The sequence below is a fragment of the Apis cerana genome, linkage group LG6 (genome assembly GCF_029169275.1).
Source record: "Apis cerana isolate GH-2021 linkage group LG6, AcerK_1.0, whole genome shotgun sequence".
In the NCBI taxonomy this organism is placed as follows: Eukaryota; Metazoa; Arthropoda; class Insecta; order Hymenoptera; family Apidae; genus Apis; species Apis cerana.
In genome coordinates, this window is record NC_083857.1 from 11,473,239 (window position 1) to 11,494,536 (window position 21,298).

The window sequence follows — 21,298 nt, forward strand, 5'->3', positions numbered from 1 at the left end:
GAGATATTGGAAAGTAATTTCCTTCTTTTTCTCTTTTTTCGTGAAACGTCGAACAGTCAACAGTCGAATTCGATCCAGTCGACAGTTTCTCGAGTTGTCATCCGCTTCGGTCGACGTCGAGTCGAGTGCTCTTCCATCTTTAATGCCAAAATCGTGGAAACGAAATTTTCTTATAAATGAATGCCCCGAAATTATCAAAATATAATAGTAACAACACGGTTTAGAATCAAGTTGACTTTTCTTATAAATAAATATGAAACGCCAAATTCTCAAAGTATAATAATAACAACACGGTTTAGAATAAAGTTGGCTGGATAACATTCCATTTTTCTTATAAATAAACCATGAAATGCCAAGTTCTCAAAATATAATAATAACAGCGGTTTAAAATAGAGTTGACTTTTCTTATAAATAAACCACAAAACTCCAAATTCTAAAAATATAATAATAACAACGGTTTAAAATAAAATTGGCTGGATAACATTTTCTTATAAATAAACGCCACGAAATGCCAAGTTCTAAAAATATAATAATAACAACGGTTTAAAATAAAATTGGCTGGATAACATTTTCTTATAAATAAACGCCAAATTCTAAAAATATAATAATAACAACACGGTTTAGAACGAATTTGGATAAAGATTCGACTCGTGTGAAAAGATTACTACCAACGATAAAATTCTCGTCCTCCAAACACGTGTATATAATTCTCTTTTTCGGTTTCTTTTTTTAAATTTTGTCCCGTTCGATGAGAATATAGTCCTTTTTCGTAATCCTCTCGTTTCGATCGATGATCCAGATACACGGAGCGAGCGATCCACGAACTAGTGGTGCTCGCAAAGGACCGGGGTGCGTTGTTCCGGGGAAGCAGCAGGGCTAGCACGGCGAAGGTGACGATCAAGGTGCGGCAGGTGAACCTTCACTCGCCCGAGATCTACGTGCACCACCTGCCCGACATCGTGGAGCACTCGAACGCGGACATCTACGCGATCGTGCGGGTGATCGACAACGACGAGGGCATACACGGGCAGATCGCGAGCCTGGACATCGTGGGCGGCGACCCGGCCGGCCACTTCAGGGTTCGTCCAGCCGGTGGGCCGCACTCGGGGGAATACAACATCGAGGTGTTACACCTGTTGGACAGGGAGACGGCGGTACAGGGCTACAACTTGACGCTACGCGCGACGGATCGCGGCGTCCCGCAACGCTTCAGCTACAAATTCGTGCCCGTCCACCTGGCCGATCTGAACGACAACGCCCCCGTGTTCAGCCGGGAGATATACGAGGTGAGGGTGGCCGAGACGGCGCCCGTCAACACGCCGGTGATCCAGCTGAAGGTGACGGACGCGGACGAGGGGAAGAACGCGTTGGTGTTTCTGGAGATCGTGGGCGGGAACGAGGGCGGCGAGTTCTACGTGAACGCGGAGACGGGGATGTTGTACACGGCCGTGAGCCTGGACGCCGAGAAGAAGGCGTTCTACACGCTGACCGTGTCGGCGGTCGATCAAGGGAACGCGGGGACCAGGAAGCAATCGTCGGCCAAGGTGAAGATAAACGTGGTCGACACGAACGACAACGACCCGACGTTCGAGCAGTCGGAGATGGAGGTATGGATCGACGAGAACGAGCCGGCGGGCACGTCGGTCGTGAAGATAACCGCGAAGGATCGTGACTCGGGCGAGAACGCGTACATCTCGTACAGCATCGACAACATCCAGAAGGTGCCGTTCGAGATCGACCACTTCTCGGGTATAGTGAAGACGAAACAGGTGCTCGACTACGAGACCATGAAGCGAGAGTACTTGCTGCACGTGCGGGTGAGCGACTGGGGCATGCCCTTCAGACGGCAGGCCGAGATGCGGCTGCACGTGAAGGTGCGCGACGTGAACGACAACCGGCCCCAGTTCGAGAGGATCGATTGCTCCGGCCACGTGCCGAGATACGTGTCGATCGGCTCCGAGATCATCACCGTCTCGGCCATCGACTTCGACGCGGGCAACATCATCAGTTATCGCATCGTCTCCGGGAACGAGGACGGCTGCTTCGCCCTGGACTCGGCGAGCGGGGTGCTGTCCGTCGCCTGCGACCTGTCCGACGTCAAGGTGGCCGAGCGCGTGGTCAACGTCACCGCAACGGACGGCTCGCATTTCGCGGACGTGAACCCCGTCCACATGCACCTGGTGAACGCGAAGAGGAACTTGGGCTCGCAGGGGAGGATACTGTCGGATCAGAGCGGAGCGTTCGAGTGCCGGGACACGGGCGTCGCCCGCCGTCTGACCGAGGCGATCGCCGCCGCCGAGAGGAACAACATGCCCTCGAAGGACGACGAGTACGCGCTGACGCCGAGCAGATACGGCGAGAACGTGCACGCCCCAGAGTTCGTCGATTTCCCCAGCGAGATAAAAGCGAACGAGTCGGTGGGGATAGGCACGACCCTGGTCAGGATCCGCGCCAGGGACAAGGACTTGGACTACAACGGGAAACTGGTGTTCTGCGTCTCGGCCGGGGACCGGGACTCCGTGTTCAAGATCGACCCCGACACGGGCGACCTGAACGTGATCGGTCACCTGGACAGGGAGCGGGAGAGCGAGTACTTCCTCAACATCAGCGTGTACGACTTGGGCAAGCCGCAGAAGTCTGCCTCGAGGATGCTCCCCGTCACGATCCTCGACGTGAACGACAACGCGCCCAAGTTCGACAAGTCTCTGGCGAGCTTTCGCGTCTCCGAGACGGCTTTGAACGGGACGAACGTGTGGCGGGCGAACGCGACCGACGCCGATCTCGGCGAGAACGCCCGGGTCACGTACTCCCTGGTGACCGAGACGAACGACTTCCGGGTGGATCCCGTCACAGGCGTGCTTACCGTTTTCGGCAGGTTGGACAGGGAACGGCAGGAGGTGTACGAGCTGAGGATACGGGCGCAGGACAACGGGGGCAGGGGGACGGACGCGCCCCCCTTGTACTCGGACGCTTTGGTCAGGGTGATGGTGGACGACGTGAACGACAACGCGCCCAGCTTCGCGTTGTCCAGTTACACGGTGAAGATTCGCGAGGACGTGCCCGTGTGGACGGTGGTCGCAGTCGTGGACGCCACGGACCCGGACGAGGGGGGCGGCGGCGACGTCGAGTACTTCCTGTCCGACGCCATGGAGAGCGAGGGCTACTTCAAGGTCGACAAGGTGTCCGGCACCATCAGGATCACTCAGAGCTTGGACTTCGAGGAACGACAGATGCACACGTTGACGATAGTGGCGAGGGACAGGGGCGAGCCGTCCTTGTCCTCCGAGACCATGGTTATCATAGACGTGGTGGACGTGAACGAGAACGTGCACCCGCCACTTTTCGACGACTTCGTCGTTTCCGCGAGCGTGTTCGAGAATCAAGCTGTGGGCACTCTGGTAACCACCGTCCGCGCCAAGGACGCCGATCCCCTCGGCGGGGACTCGAGGATCGGATATACCATACGTGGAGGGGACGGGATCGGGATTTTCTCCATCGACAACGAAGGTGAGCCAACTCTTCTTCTTTTTCTCTATTTACCTTGTCGAGTGGATTAGTTAATAAGGAAACTTACCGTGTATTAAAAATTAGAGGAAACGAAACTTTCTAATGCGTGGATAAAACTAATAAAGAAAAAAGAGGGGGGGAGAGATCGGTTTAATCGTATTCCTCGCGTTTATCCGTGGAATATTGTACAAAAGGGTGGAACACAGAGGTTATGTCCCGCTTATGAATAGTATCGAGTTTAATTGAGTACGGTTAATTTATGGGTTTACGGGGAGAACCCTGTTGCTGAAAGCTGTCCGCTCCCTGTCCACCAACAATTTCGCGATACCAATAAATTTCCATTATTGCGCGGGATTAAAGGTAATCGGATGAAAAAGTTAAATATTGTCGCGCCATGCTGCTATTGCTGCCGCTGCTGCTGCTCGTCGTTAATATTCTTCCACCCGTTTTATTCTCGCGTTTACCTCCATCCACCCCCCGTGTTAGACTCGATTTGCACGTGTTTGCAACTTTTCTTTTTTTTTTTGAGATAAATGACTGTGAAAATAACAATGAATCCGAACGGGGAATTATTTTTATCGAATTAATTAATTTCCATGAATTAATAATCAGACTCGCGATAAATATCTCTTCCCTATAATTATTCCAATTATTTTCACCAATTAATTGTATAAAAATTATCATCCTAATTGATTTGGCCGAGTCGGTAGTAACAGTTACGGGCTGTTTAATAAAATTAGCGATTTCGTTGGAAGAAGAATAAATAAAATTACGGTGCGAAAGATAAAAATTCTCAATTAGCATTCATTTAATGGAAAGAGCGAGAAGCTTTGTTCGCAACAAGGCAAGATGTAAGGAATGCTTCGTTTTTAAAGAGCGCGCCTTTTGAAGGGGATCCATCCAGATATTGGATCTGTCGTTTGCATGTTAATCTTTTTCAATCGTCAATTTCTTGGCGTCAATGGTTAAAAATTAAATTCTTCCCGACTTTAAAACTCCTCTTTTTATCTCTCGCTCTCCCTCCCCTGCTTCTCGACCGGAAATGGTCGATAGCCCGGTTCGAACACTTGCATGAAAATGTAACTCGAGTTCCGCGCGCTTTTAGACACCAACTTTTGTATAATGCGTTGAATTCGGTTAGAAAGTTCTCGAAAGTTTCTCTCGGTTCTGATTTTGACAGTTTCACGGTTGTGCAGAGTTTGTGAGAATACCGGTTCGGGAAAAGAAACTTGTAATGGTGTTTCTTTGTGCTTGTTGGACCGTGCTAGTATAAATGCTAAGTCCCTTGTTCGGGGATATTTTCTCTTCCCGCTGTATATGTAAGGTTTGTAATGCAGCTGCGGATGTTTGGTATCAAATTTTTTTCCTTTCGAGATTTCTTTCAAAATTTTTCAATTAAAATGTAAAATACGGATTTTTTTATTCCTGCTAGAATCCACGTTAAAGTTCTCTCGAGCGGGAACAAGTTACGTATCTTTATCGTGCAATGCGAAAAAGGTAAAGGAATGTAAGAAAATGTTAATCATTTTTATAGATTACGTAATATTTATACGCAGTGTATAATAAAAATTCATTTTCGCGACTTATAGTTAAATCACGAGTGGTCATAAAAGTTTTAAAAACGAGGGGAAGAAACATTGATCGAAAATTAAAGCAAAATCGTATAAATTCTCTCGAAGACTGTCGCCACTCGACGATATTAATTAAAGGTTGAATCCTGAAAGAAAATAAGGAAAACGAGATTCGCGTAAATTAACCAAACTACACCTATTTCCCTCGATACTCGACGTTCAATCACTGATAGAGAAAAGAACAAATACGGCTAATTCAACAGGTCAATCGGTGGTTAACCCCCCTTCCTCCCACTATCTCCCTTCCCCCCTAAAAAATCGGTCTTCTTCTCGAAACGACCCCGCCATTTCCTGCTCGGCTTCGCTTAAAAGTAGCGTCGAGTCCCTAAAAACGATACTTTAAAATCAGAGTCCAGGGGCCGTGACAACGGCACCAATTTATTCCTCGGCGCTCTCCTTTTTTCCCCTCCTTCTCCTCTTTGCTCGTTTTCCGCCCTCTGTGTCGCCGTCGATCGATCAAAAAAAAAAAGAAAAAAAAGGGAAACGAAAAACAAAGGCGGAAAAAGGAAAATGAACGAGCGAGATGAATGAAAAGAAAGAAGCCAGAGAGAGAGAGAGAGAGAGAGTGGAAAGGAGAGAAAGAAGGAAAGAAAGAAAGGAAAAAAAAATAAACGCGAGTTGTTCGCCGCTTTTTACATCCGACAGTGAAGCGTCGATGGTTCGTGGCACAGGTCCAAAACGAAGTTACATCGTCGCGGCCCATTAAATACCGACGCAGCGGGTTTAATTGAATTATGGGGGACTCGCGACGATTTCTTTTTTTTCCCTCTTTTTTGTTTTCCTTTTTCTTCTTTTTTTTTTTTTTTTTTCATTCCAGGATCTGACCGCGCATTAAATTCCAATCGCGTTCTCCTTTCGCCGCGAAAACCGACTCGAGAAATGGCGCGTCATCCCGTTTAATAGTTGATCTCTTCTCGATTGGATCGAGCTTGTTCGAGTCGCTTTAACCGCGCGGAGTAACTTTTGCCTCGTTCCTTTTTTATTATTATTATTATTATTCTCGTTTTGTCGGTTAGGTTCGAAAGAAAGGGAACAGGAGTATGTACCGTCGGTCATTTTTGCACGTTTTTGCAGTTCTCTTGGTAATTGGCGAGCGAGAAGGTAGATGAAAACGGATGGATTTTAGATAAAGGAGAAACGAGATTATTCCTATATACATATTCTTTCGAATCCTGTTTCCAACATTTCGATCTGTTAGGCCAGTAAATATTAAACAAGAGCTACGGTTTATTCACCACGTTGAATAAACGTGACTAAAATTCGAGATATTATTCGAAAAATATTTGATTACGCTTTAGTTGAATGTTATGTATGTTCTTTAAAGAAGAAAAATATTATAAATTCTGAGAGCGGATATCACAAACAATTTTTCTCAACTTTCCTCCTTAACAAGAAATAATTTAAAATTTTCCAATATTCTGAATTCGAAAAAAAAAAAAAAGAAATTAGAAAGAATTTATTAAGAGTTAGAAAAACATTTATTGGTGTACACCTATTCCCTTTTTCTTTTCTACCCTCCGTCATGATCTATTTGCTAATGGTGGCCAGTTGGCGGTCAGATTGGCGGGGAACGATTGTCGGTTGCACGGCTATAAATCGGGCGGCGTGACGTTTCGATTCCAGTCGTACATTTCGCGCGATAAAATATACACAGATTGGAAGTTGGGGAAAAATGCAGTGGGCATCGTCCCGTGCTTTAGTCACGATCCACGAGTTTCCATCGTTCTCTCTCTCTCTTTGAGCGCACCCCGTGGCTCTTGAGCTCCCTTTGCGTGTAAGGTTGTTCCAATGATCCGTATAATAAAGTGGAACGACGTTGATATTGGTATTGGAAAATTTAAATATTCGACGTGTCATTCAAACGCTGTCGCCGTTTATTTTCGAAAGGAAGATGTATTTTCATATAATAATAGTTCGTTTGAAATTCTCAGCAAGATTTGTCAATTTATGTATAAAATTATATTTGAGAAGGCGTACGTTACAAATTGAAATAAAATATTCTAAGATCCTTCCAAATTATTTCATTCGCTTGAGTGATTGAAAATTTTTGCAAGCCATCTTAGCCTCGACAAAAATAATCCACACGTAATACTTAGAAGGCATAATTACGGAAAACAGGACAATAATTTCTTGAGAATCTTCGAAAATTAGCTTTGACTCGAAAAATGCCAATTTCACGTAAGTTCGTTCACCCTGTGTACGTATCCAAGTCGGCTAAGTATTCGCGTGGAGGTTTTGGCGCGCTGTATCCGGAGTTCGTGCGCGGTCGAATGTGTGCCGCGCGCGGGGATTGTATCGATCCCCCGTCGAGCAAAAATAATACATTGTCAGTGGTATGCATATTCAACCTGTGTAAATATTCATAAGTCTCCTCGGTGTGTTGCCCCCGTGTTCGACCAGTATTGGTGAGCGCACTGTTCCTCCTCGACTGGACGAATCTCGCGATCGCGGCAGCTGAAAACCTAGAATTCCCGATCTTTCTTTCGAAAAATTATCGCTCGATTTTTCGAATCTGTCTCTTTTTGAGCGGGAGAAGAGAGGTATACACGAGTGAGGGAAGTTCGTTTTCTATTCCTGAGCAAACCATACGGCGCGAGTGTTGATTAAACCCCAGAATCGAGGATCAATACAGAAGTTTTTCCATATTTCGTTCCTCCGTTTTAAATCGAAGTCGTTGATTATCTTATTTTTCGAATAACTTTATACTTTAGTCAAAAAAATGTGCAACAGATCACGACACTAACAAGAAAATAAAAAATGTATCGTCGCAATTATATCGTAATAATGCGTATTAAAGAAAAAGAAAGGACGATACATAGGAATTCCTCGTTTCTCGAAAGGATGCGTCTCTCAATAAGGGTGGAGGGTTCTGTTTGCTCCAACACGGCGAGTACTTGGCGTAATCGTATTCGGGCCACGCACGTGTATAGGGCGCTTTATTAATGGACTAACGGTCGAGGCACGGGCGACAAAGTGGACAGCGGAACGGCGCGTTAGCTCGTTTGCCGGAAAACCTGGCTGGGGTAGTTTTCTATGGCGATCCGAGTTTAACCGCATTTTCCTCGCGGTGGTGACCGGGTGAACCGCGTCACGGCAAATTTAACGTATCGTAGGCAGGGTGACGTCGTTCGCTATCAACGAACCGTTCAAACGAACCCCGACTAACGAGCTTTCGTGTCTACGCGCTGGTGTCCACCGCGGTGTAATCTTCCGCGTGGAATTGGCGATCCACTCGGTATATACGAGCCAAGAGTTATTTGAAATCGTTCTTTCAGAAATTTTGCACGTTTGTCCGAGCTTTTCCAAGAAGAACAGGGAATTGACAAATTCAATCAAACTAAAGATCAATTTTCCTTTTAAGCTTGATATAAATTAGAATTATATTATTCCATTTATATGAAATACGAGATTATTTCCTTTATAAATAACGTCAATCAAGTGGCTTGAAACAAGATTTACTATTCAACGATCGAATTAATTCTTTCTTTTTTATTCGTGCACAAATCGAGGCTTTAAATTTTGAAATTTCGGACAATGCCATAAATCCTATATCAATATACGAATAAAGAAATGATGATAACAACAAAGGAGAGGGATTGTCGACAGTGTTACGCATTCTCGTTAACTCGAAGAGCGTGCTTTCGTATTCGGCCTTTCGTAACGTTGGTGCACGGAAAGGAGGAAAGCGAAGGACCGCGTTCCAGCGGCGTTGTCCACGGGAATTCTTCGAATGCCCGTGTGTAATGGATCACCGGGGTCTTATCGTGGCGAGCGGTGCGAATCGTGGCGGACCTTTTGCCTCCGAGACGGTAACTTGCCGCGGCTCGAGAAAAAGAGAACACGTCCCCCCGCGGCTGGGCGAGAGGTGGATAGGTCAACCGTTTCCGGATACCGATTCATCTGGTTGAAATTACGCCGCGACAAACCTTCTCCTTCGGATCGAGACTATAAAACACGTTTCTTTGAAATTATGTTTTAACGAGGGTATCCGTCTTTGCGAAAAAGAGATGATTTTATTCGAGTTATTCTTACGGGAGATTCAGGAATATTTAATTGAAGAGTAGTTTAATTTTTTGGTGGAGTCTGCGTTTTAAAAATCCCTTTTCCTCAAATTACGGATTTTCAATTTTTCAAAGGAACAATACGAAGCAGTGGTTGTCATTGCTTCGAGTTTTTATCATTGAAAGAGAAAATGATTCTGAAGAAAAGGAAGAAGTTGTACATTTTGTTGCTCGTCCTAATTATTTGTTTCTTAAACTATAATATTAACACTGGAACGAATACCATTGCACAAAGAAGAATGCTTCACCAGATATCATACTCTGAAGACATTAATCAAGTTTGCACAGTATAAATAATAATTAATCGCCTCAATTTTATTTATATAATAAATAATATTTAAAAATACTTTATGAACGAGTTCAAAAATATGCCTTATACCTTTTACCTAGATAATTATAAAAAGAGACAATGGCTAGTACGCGTCTGGAAAAAAGGAAAAAGTGTCTGACAATGAGAAGAAAGAATTACACGAAGCGAATTAAAAAAAAAATCTTCGTCTCGTCGTCGAAAGGGTGAAATCTCCAACTCGAATTAATTAATACTCGACGAATAATAATTATCGACTGTGATGTCGAGAGAGAAAGAAGTCTTCTCCCCCTCTCCTCCATCGATGCGGCAAAAATCCAATTTAATCGACGAGTGGCGAACAAGGCACAGGATATGTATATATATATATATTCGTAGCAGCAGCAGTGGCTCGTGAATTATACCAGGCATAACGATCGTACGCGTACCCGCCCTAAATTATCCCTATCGACAAACGGGATGTTTTTATTCCCCCTCGAAAGTCGTTCCCGTTCGATGTACGACCGCGTTATTCCCTGATATTGGACGATCTATCCGCTCCTGTTCCCAAGAAAACGAACGACTTAGCGCGACGAACGATACATTTTATTCGTGTTTCGCCCTCTTGCTCTTTCCTCCCCTTTCCTACTTTAATTTTTAACATTCGGTTCCGGGATTTAGAACGCTTGTTAGGAAGATTTTTTTCTTCTTTCGATTAATTTCTTTTTTCTGTGTTTCTTCTGCACGCTTCGTATAAGTTCTGTGCATAAGCCTCTTGTATAAAGGGATTTCTCGTATTTCTACGGAGAAGAAAATTCTGATATCATTAATTAATTCTCGGGAGAGATTGTTTTTTTAAAAATTGTTCAACTTCTTTCTGTAAAATATAAGCGATCGAAATTCCTGAAAATCTTGGATTAAGAGCTAGCTACCCTCGAAATATGAAACTTGGCAATTCGCAAGGACGAAAATTCGTTTGTAGATTTTTGCGAGCTACGAAAAAGTTTCTTTTTAATTTCCCCTTTGAAACGTTAATGATCGTTTAATGGAGATCCCTTTGACTCCGCGGGAGAAGTGGTACTGCAGGCAAATTAGTAGAGACGGTAAAAAACATTCTTTGAGTGGGGAGACTGGACAAGATTCGCCCGGTGGACGCGTGTTGCATGCGTCTGCTAAGCCCTGCTTAAATATTGTGCTAGAATTAACAGGGCCGCGTCGAGCGACAACGAACCGGAACGAGGCACAATTGGAACAACTTGCAACTGGACGATATGATTCGAAACACTTGGATTCTTTGTTGCGTACCTTGATCACCGTGACTTTAAATATTATTATTTTTCTCTTTTCTTTTCTTATCGATTTTTTTTATTTCGAAGTGTATACGTTTTGTTGAAAGAATAAGACGGAATCGTTCTCACCTTGATTTGCTTTTAATTGTTATTATATGGTAATTCTATTTCTGAGAGAGGAGCGGTGCTATTTGATTGCAAATAGAAGAATATAAGATGAAAATTTTCTCGTGTGAGATAGCTGCCATTTTGCACGTTTTTCAATTAATTTTAATTTTCCCGGCGCTAATTGAATTTTCAATATTCCCTCTTCCTTTATAAGATTACCCACAAACCTGGAACGAGAATTTTCTTTTCCCGCTTTAACTTCTTTTCGGGTTATTTCGTTTCGCCCCGGCGAAAAATGCCTCGACGTTTCGTCAAAGGTCCGCGAATTCGCTTTCACGTACATTCGTTAATTTCAAAGCCGTGGCAAACGAGAGATCGATCTCGTATAATAACGGTTAATTAGTTAAACGCGTTAACCAAAAACACCCGTTTTACTCTGAAATCTTGAAAGAAGTGAAAACTTAATTGGGATAATTGAATCGAAACTCGAGTCGATCGATCACCCTTAATGATTAAAACGAAACTTTTAACGTATATTCGTTATAAAAAAATGTATCCTATTCAAAAGTTATTTGTCATCGAGAGTTAACCTCGAGGAGGAAGAGGGAATTTACGATCTGTTTAAAGCATCCCTGGCGCGCGCTCGATCCGCGAATAATGTTTCATTTTGGGGCGCGTGATGGAAAAACCTTTCGTATTTAAGCATTGAACGCGGTTAGCCAAAGTAAATCAACGTCGGTTCCATACGATCCCCCCTCCCCCTCGCTAATGGAAGCTCAATCGACGAACAATAAAATCAAATCCCCATTAACGTAATACCCCTCCCGGAGCAATAAATATGCAAATACGAATTTTTGCTGCCGCGTAGTAGGAACCGAACGAAGGAAGAAGAAAAACAATCGGCGCGGTGTTTGATTTAAATGCCACATTAAATCGCGAGCCGAGCGTTTCGATGCGACACGGATATTATTTATGAAATCGAGATTTTATGTGTGTATCCGTGTGTAATGCGAATATAATGTCTCGTCATTGCACGTGGAAGAAATATGCTCGTGATTTTTTTCCCGTGTTATGTCTTTTTCCATATGTTAGAAAAAAAAAAGAAGAAGAAGAAACGGTAATTTATAATCTAGCGTTCGTGTACTTTTAGGTTAGGTGTTTAGAATGGAAGATATTTTCTCTTTTTCCATATATTTGGAAAAGAAAGATTTAGAAATGATAATTTATAATCTACATCACTCGAGGTAATTCATAATTGAAGGCATTTCGTCCTTTTTCATATGTTAGATTTAGGAAAAAATAATCTAGTGATACTTTGAGGTTAGATGTTCACGGTAGAATTAGGAATTTAGACTTAGGATAGTTAGAGAACTTTCGAGGCGAAATTTTTATAATCCATCGTAAAATTGGAATGAAAATAGATAGAGATAGATATGAAAATGAAAGGACACACACCAAAGTGGAAACGCAAAGTTTCCACCGAGCGGGAGAAAATAAAATCAAGTTTGGAAGTTGTTGTTGCAACACCACGTATCCTGCGGAAACGTGTTCGAAATCGAGAAACCGTGATCGGGTAACCAGATGCCAAACGTTATCGTCGAGAGAATCGGTTCGAAAGGACTTTTTTTTTCGAATTTATAAACTTGATTATTTACCACCAATTTCAGTGCACGTGTGTAACGCAGTAGCGAAATCGAGGGAGTAAATAGTCGAGCAATAGTAGGTAGTTTTTTTGCTTTTTTATTCTTTTTTATTTTTTTTCGAGAACATCAAAGCGCAACAGAAATTATTTCTTCCACTCTTTTAGTTCTGTGACGATAACGATAACATTTCCCGTCCGGTTCAGTGTTAAAATATCTCACCTTTCCTATTTTTGTGACTATGTTCGAAACATAGTCGAGTTATTTCTGAAACGAGATACATTTGTGACGTTTAGTTTACGATATTTTCACGTGTATATACGTTCATATATAATCCAATTCTGATATAGAAAGACACGGTTTGGGCAACAGTCGGGAAATGTCGATATTTATCGGTTTAAAGTTTGTTCCGATGGGACGTTCTTTTTCGTATTTTCGTCCCAGTTTTCGACCTATTATTAGAATCATCGAACGTGTTCCTCCATTTTTCTTACATTTGTCATAATAATCTTCCTCCATGATTTTGTATAATTTATTCGTATTTAAGGATCAAACGTATCTGATAATTTCGTTATGAACTATATATAAAACGAGTCCTTCTGTTAATACGTTATTCAAATACTCGGAAAAAACTGAGAAAAATCAAAACCAAGCATCGAAACATATCCTTATACAACTTTCGTCGACGTATCAACATCGAAAGCGCGGGAATTTTCAATTTGCCGTAACCCCAATGTAATGGACGTCGACACGAAATGACGAATGTCACGTTCGACATATTATAATTACAAGTCACGTATTAAGCGAAGCGTCAAGATTCCGGGCGACGAGTGTAAAACACGTTTTCGACGGGTGTGTGTGCGTGACCCGCATACGAATTCTCGTCCGTTCGTTCGTGAATCTTACGCGTCATCACGTCACCTTACTCGAGTCATTAAGCCTCTTCGTAGAGCAATGGGGCAATGTTGGATCACAATCCGTGCGTTCGAGGAACTCTGAATCAAAGGGTGGCTCCCTCTTCTACGACGAATTTCGGGAGGAGGTGAAATAAAACGATCGCGCGATAAAATATGGCTAATAAAATTGAACGATGAAAGTTCGTTCTCGATAAGTAAATTTTTATCGGTTTTATCTGATTTGTGAACGTAGGATTTCATAGGGGATGATTCGTGTAGGTTACGAACAAGTTTTCGAGATATCTTTTTAGGGGGCGATTAAATTGGTTCAATGTTGAGGAATATTCGTTATATCGATGTTACAAGCGAGGATAGAATTGCAGATAAACTTTTTGGCAAATTTCTTTTTCGATCGTTTTAGCGTTGAAGATATAACATGTGTTTATTCGATGGAATATTTAAAATTTTAAAAGTATTCGAATCTTTTTTATTAGAATTATTAGAATTTTATATTGGATGAACAATTAGCGTTCAATCTTGTGAGCTGTTAAATGACAATAGAAATTATACTTATTATGTTATATTAATTAAATATTTGTTAAATGCCATTTAAATTTTATAATCACGTTTACAACGTATTATCATTATTTCGTGAAAATGGTATGACACATCGTATGAACTGAGAAATGAATGTTCATATATCATCGAATAAATTAATATTACTATACGATAGCAAAGAATGGAATCTGTGAGGTTGGCTTTGTTGTCACTTTCAATTATATCTATGCATATTCTAAAGCAAGCAATCAAATGGTACAGAAATTACAGAAATTACAAGAGCGGAACAGTTTATATTTAATAGGATTGTTACATTGTGAATTGTCGAGTGGATAAACTTAATCCTGGTATCTCTGTTTGTCATTATCGTTATTACAAAGGATATTTAATCAATCAGAAAGTTTAACAATAATTCAGTGTACAATGAAAAAGATGTTTTGACATATGCAAATCGTTTAACACATTTTTAATTTTTATTACGAACCTCTTTTTTCTTCTTTTTGTTCTATAATATTAAATTAATATTAGTTTTAAATATAGAATCAGTTGAAAATACATCTTTTTCGTTTTTTATTCGATATAAAAAATATTAATAGTTTCAAAAGAAAAATATTATTTTTTAAATATCATTGATATTTTTAACGTTTCATTGGAAACGAATTATAATAATTGCTAAAATAATATACATACCCCGATTTCCATTTAAATAAAATTCCCATTTTAAAAAAGCAATTGTTCCAATAATTATTAATAATTAGTTCTCAAAACTGTTCACGAAATTTACCAACCATCGTTGAAACGGCGCCAAAGACGAGTCGCTCGTGATAATAACAACATTCGATCGTTCAAGTTCCCAGGACACAACTTAAACCCGTACACCATTTCCGTCTGTGGCATTGACACAAAGCGACGCTTGCGTGTTTCCACGGATACGAGTTGTACGCTAACGAGCTTGCTGAAAGTATCAAGGGAAAGTACAGACACGAGTCCGTGCCTTCGAAGGGGAAAAAAAGAAAAAAGAAAAAGGAAAGAAAGGAGCACACTGAGGGCGACACAATGTGCCAATAATTATACGAAGTCTGCTCGTTGCGTGTGGATGGAATTCGAATCCTCCTTTCACTTCAGCCCAACGTACAACACGGTGTTATGGAAACGACGCGCTTGCAGAAACGTCAGCATTCCATCAATGCTCGAAGAAGCTCGAAACTCGCCGGTCAAATCACCGGTCGACAGACAACTAACTCTGAAGGTTATTATCAACTATTATCCAACTACTGCTCGCTCCACCGAGTCGAATATTTAATTCCGGAGTAACAAGCCAATTGTCCGTAAGTTTCCCTTTGTACAACGTTTCCCCGCGCCGAGGGTATTTTAAACGATGAAGTGCAATTTGCCCGGTGAATATAATAAAGGAACGCCTCCTTTGCCTCCTCGCCAGTCGGTTTTCATTTCGTTTCCACTATAACACGATGCACGGAGTGCATTGTTCGAGTTCTTCTTCGCGATGGTGTCTTATTAACCATCGCAAGAAGAGAGTTCGAGGCGTGACGATTGTCGAAGATTGGATGAGCGTTGCGAGAATATTATTGCGATCGTTGAAATTCTTTGTTGCAAAAAAAAAGAAAAAAAATAGAATAATAATTAAAACTCCGTTTCACATTCGAAATTTCGAAGCGAATTTGAAACTCCATCGCAATTTAAGATAAAGCAAGATAAAAGTTTTTCCAATGAATTTTCTTTAAATATTTAGTGTTAAACCTGAAATCCAAAAAATCCAGAAGACTCCACATTTACTATTGGATTTTTACGTAGATTTTCCGGGTGCTTGCGATCTTTAAAGTCCAAGAATTTTCTCCCGCGAGTTGTCCATCAATCCTGGAGGACGTGCAATCACTACGCTATCCTGTCGTCTAAGACGATTCTTTCCACTTCCATTCCCGGTAATGGCAATTTTTCTTTCGCCTCCCCTCTTCCTCCCTTTCCTTCTCTCCTTCCATCCCTCTCCTGCTCCTGATTCGAGTCAACAAGGGAAGTGAGTAAAAAAAGGAAAGAAGCGGAGGCAAAGTTTTCTAATAAAATTCACCGGAAACGAAGTAATTCTCGATCGAGACCGAGTTTCTCGAGGTGTGTGCGAATTTCATAACCGATTAAACGGATTCCCTTTGGGATTATTCCTCTTACGCGCGCCAGACGAGACGGACAAAGCGAGGGAGTATTCCTCTCCTCGGCGAGAAACAAAGCCACGAACGAAACGCTTTTGCGCTCTTTTGACGAGAGAAAACGAAAAGGAGGAAGTTTAACCGGGATAAAGCGTCTCGTAATTGACTGTCTCCTGAAATCAAATCCAACAACTGTTCCACTAAGCGAACTTGGATGCGTTTGAACGACGCGGTGGAAAGACGCGCGAGTAGGTTTTTGGAGAACGCAATGGAGGAAGATCGAAAAGGGAGAGAGAGAGAGGGAAGAGGAAGGCAGGATGGGTCATTGTCTCGAGAGAGTCTGTGCACGCTGCGATATGCGCGTGTGGCCCCTATGTGACGTCACTTCCGCCGCCCCCAGCCTCCTTCAGAACCGGTATACCATCGCTCTAGTCTTTTCCTTCCCTCCGCTTCGCCTTTCTCTCTCTCTCTCTCTCCCCTTTCCTTCCACTTTACTATTTAACTTGCTCCTCTCGATGTCTCTCTCTCTCTCTTTCTCTTCGTTTCTACCATTCGCTGATTCGTCGATAGGAAAGGGACAGAGGAGTGTATGCGCGCGCTCGCGAGAGAAAATCTCGATGCAACTCGCCTCTCCTCGCGTGGGCGGTGTTTCAGCGCTTGGGGGATTAGATTCACGAAGAAGCGCATACCAGTCGTGCTCTCTCTCTCTCTCTCGCACGTCTCATCCCCTTATCCCCTGCATTACGAGCACGTAAGTGCTGAGCTCTCGTTTCCTGGAACATGTAGCGGCGGGTGAACGCGGTGAAAAGATCAACGATTTATCCCTATACGTGTACCTCTAAGTAAATCGGAATCGCGCCACGTTACAGAAGCGGGATCATCGATTTTTCTATTCTCTGTTCCTCTCCCTCTTTCTCCTCCTCTTTATCGCCTCCCATCACGGAAGAATTTTTTTTCTTCCGCGTTAAACGGCAGGCTACGCGTGTTGGAAAACATCAGGATTACGGGCGGCGATACGTAGGCTTTGCGAAACCATCGAGAAGTTTATTTATTCGAAGAAGTAAAACGTTCTTAAAAGTAACGTAATTTTAGCTTAAAATTCGATCGAAAGCGTATTAAAATTGGAAAAACTTTGAACCGTTATAACTCCTAGGATAGCGACTTCCGGTCAATGAGTGAGCGATCGTTAGAAGCGCGGAATATTCCCCTTTAAAACGCTTTTTCATTTATCTCGATACGACTTCCGGTTCCCGAGATATCATCGTGCAAAGAAAAGAGAATTTTTAATCGTTCGCCTCGAACCCGATTAAACTCTATTAAAATTGGAAAAACTTTGAATCGCTCTAACTCCGGGAATAGCGACTTCCGGTCAACGAGCGAACGATCGTTAGAAGCGCGGAATCTTACTCTTTGAAACGCTTTTTCATTTATTCCGATAGAACTTCCGGTTGCCGAGATATCGTCGTGTGAAGAAAAGGGTAATTTTTAATCGTTTATTATCTCCGTGCTCGTCGCTTACCTTCTCGGACCTCTCGCTCGCACTCGTCTCACCGACCTATCCCAAACTCCAGACGCGATTCCTGGAAAAAACGTATTTCTAAGAAAAATATATAAGTACATTGCACTGCACGAAAACTTGAAATCCTTGTATTTAAGCAACCGATTGAGATATCGCGATGAAACAAAAAGGAGCTTGGATAACGTAATATACACGCCGATATTATTTTCTATAAGATAAAAATCTTGGCCTTTTGATCGTCAAAAAATGTATATACCGTACGTACGCGATGTAGAGAAATATCGGTATCGTTCTACGGGACGTTGCAATTTGTATCGCGTAATATACGTAGAAGTCGATACACGCGTCGTTACACGCGTTCTCGTTCACCGCGCGTAGGCCGTTTTCATTTACTTCGAGGATCGCAATTAGACTTGGGATATAGTTGGGGGCACATTGATGAGTGTAAATTGGTTTATGTAAACGGAGATACGGTGTCTCGTCGCGGGTTAATCCGAGCAAACCGATAAATTACGGGTAGCGATCTTTCGGGCAATTAATGGTATCGAGGCATCGATGCATTACGTGCCGCGTTACGGCGATACCTCCACGCTGATAAACGGAACGCGCACGCTATAAATCCCGCGACGTCCGGATACGTTGCAGGGGGTGGATGTACCGCGGCAAAAAAAGAAAGAAAAAAAATAGAATTTGGGAAATACGACGCAGACTTTTCTTAGAATCCTGCCCTGTTGTTCCTAAAAAAAAAAAAAAAAGAAAACGATATTTATGTACGTACACGCGAAACATAATTTTGGAAATCGCGTTAATAAATCCATCGCGATTGCCACGTGTTTATTACATAAATATCCGCAATGTAATCCTGCCTGACGAATTATTGCTTTGCCTGTTTTAATCGTTACAGTCGTATTTTTTCACAATCGATAAATCTCCGTTTTTTTCAATGTACTTTCATAAACATCGATACGCGATTTTTCAAAATATTTTGCAAAATACATACATTTGATAAAATTTTCCACCAAATTATTATTTTTCACACGCATGAATATCAATCAGAATTTTGTTTATTTGCAATAGTTTCGATAAGTGTTATTCAAAATTGTACGTATGGATGAATGCATCTTATAATTGGAAGCTTTGTTAATTCACTGTTAACAACCGTATGAAAAAAACGAATAATTCGAATTCCCGTGTGAAAGGAGGCCGAAAGAGATTCACAAGTATCATAATTACTTCGATGTACGTAAAAGTACATATATAAAATTGACTTACGAAAGTCGAAGCAATCCGTTGCGAGAGGATGAAATATCTAAACAACGTGGCGAATAATCTCGATATCGTTATTTCCACCAAAAATACCCTCGGCCCAAAAATATTTTCACCTTCCACCCACGGATCGATCTGACGTAAGTCATCTCGAAAGCCGCGAAGGAGTCGCGCCGCGCCCATTCGTACACAGTGGTAATAAGCGCGTGGACGTGGCTCCATGCATTGGCGAGGATCGGCTACGTGGAAATGGCACGGTTGGATGAAAATTACACGGTCCGGTGGGCGCGCGGGCCGGCGGCGCTATCCCCTACGTACCCTTCGTTGCTTATCACTTCGACTCGATAACCGGCCGACCGTGGAAAAATCTTCCCGTCCGATTCGGAACCATCAATTTTCACTTGGCCCGTATGCGCCCTGATATCGGTTCAACCTCAAAACCGGCAAATAGCCCACGATCGCCTGGACGGATTCCACGATTTACCGTTTATTACCGACCGAGTGTCAACTCGACCTCGGTATTTCGGCTTTCGATCAAATTTTTCTCCCTCGAACTTTATGCTTCGTGTCCATTAAACGTTTGTTTTCGAGCTCGAAGTTTTTGCGCCAGATAAAATTTTCAATTTGTGATTCTTTATGGATGAGATGAATTCGTGTGAGTTGTTTAAGAAAAAGGAAAAAATGGGGACGATAGAATAATGTATGCGCTTAACGATGAGAGGAAAGATTTGATCGTAAAAGAATAAAGTAATAAGTAATAATGGGAATTGTAACTTGAATGGCATTTCATATAGTAATTGATCGTGGAGCAAGGAAGACGCGTAATGATATTCGTATTACGTAATTATGTTATTACGAGATTGAATAAGAAATTGCGGATATCGCGTTGGATCGATGTTCCGCCCTTCTGGTGTTGCACACTCGCTGACTTCCAGATTTAATTTATCCCCTTGTGGAATATGCTTCTGTACATAAAAATTGAAAACTTTTTATATTAAAGATAAAGTATTTCAATAATTTTTAGAGAGATCGTATAAAAATTATTATTAACGTTAATTTAAGAAAGAAAACGAGAAGAAAAAGAATTATTAAATTCGGATTAAAATTATCGACGACAAGTCAGTTTTTAATAACTCAGCATCCACAATATTCTCATCGAGTTACGTAAAAAGCTTCAATGTTCATCGATATCGAAAGCATCGATATCTTTTCCCCGAAACGGACGAGAGAGAGAGAGAGAGACACGAGGGCAATCGAAGCTCGATCGACATATTAAATCTCTTCTTGGGGAGAATTCCTTTGGAAATGGTCGTTATCGTCGCATGCCGGGGGAAATCCTATTTGTGACGCTCCGCGTCCACTTTCTTTAATCTTTCCTCGAGCCAAGGCCAATTTGTAGGCGTCTGTACTTCCGTTTCTCGGATAACGAGAATCTCCATCCTTCTTTACGATACATTAGAGCTTGATTAAACATCTCTACCCCCCCTCGGATAATTTAAACATCAACATTTGGATCCGATAAATGTCGAATGTCTTTGATATACCTACAATATTGAACACGGTATTAAAGAAAATGAGGATAAATCCTTCCCATCGTTTATCATACAAAGAATTCTTTTTTTTCCATATAATATCGGTAAAAAAATCTTTACGTACGTAATATAATTACATGATATGGCAATGAAAAGATGAAAAAGACTCCTTAATCTTCTTAGATACAACAACATTATTTTCGATAATATTTAAATTATCAACTTGTAAACACGATAATTAAAATAATTATACTATGCATTTTAGACAAGATGAGAGAAAATTTGAAAAACATTAATCGATAACCACCTTGATACGTACGTTGATATTGAAGATAAAGCAAATTCGGGATCCACGCAGGGACGACGTTTCGCAATTTCAATTGAAACAAAGAGGCGAATCGTAGCACGAGAGAACACTTTGAACGGCAAAATTGGCGCGGTACATCCACAACGATTAACCCAAATTCGCCCTGGGCGCACCTGCACGCGTTTTGCACTGTTAAGCCTTTGGTCTTTTGTGGTTAATGATACACGTTGTCTTGCAGGCTACAAGTAACGTACACCCCGTTCACATTGTTAACATTCGCCGGGTTTAGGGCGGGGCGAATCCGGAGAGCGCGGGAAATTCGGTTTACCCTCCTTTTCCACGCGTCCTTCCCTTTGAGCAACTCTCGCCTCAAACCCTCCCCGTTATTCCGCTTTATTATCAATCCTAGAAATTAATTTCCACGAAAATTTGGCCCGATCGGGATTCCCTGCTGTTTTGGACATTTTTAAATTCGCTCGGAGGACGTGCGGCCGAGCTTCTCGACAGGTTGAATTAGAGAATCGTCAACCGCGATATTA

At 42.1% G+C, this 21,298-nt stretch overlaps 1 protein-coding gene across 2 annotated transcripts in view; it reads left to right on the plus strand.

Moving 5' to 3' along the window:
- The window catches only part of LOC107994067 (fat-like cadherin-related tumor suppressor homolog), a 466,334-nt gene that overhangs the window by 148,894 nt on the left and 296,142 nt on the right, over window positions 1-21,298 (plus strand). For both annotated transcript variants that reach the window (XM_062076345.1, XM_062076347.1), the window contains one exon: window positions 800-3,507. In XM_062076345.1, the coding sequence (XP_061932329.1) occupies window positions 800-3,507 (2,708 nt within the window). The remainder of the gene's footprint in view (window positions 1-799; window positions 3,508-21,298) is intronic.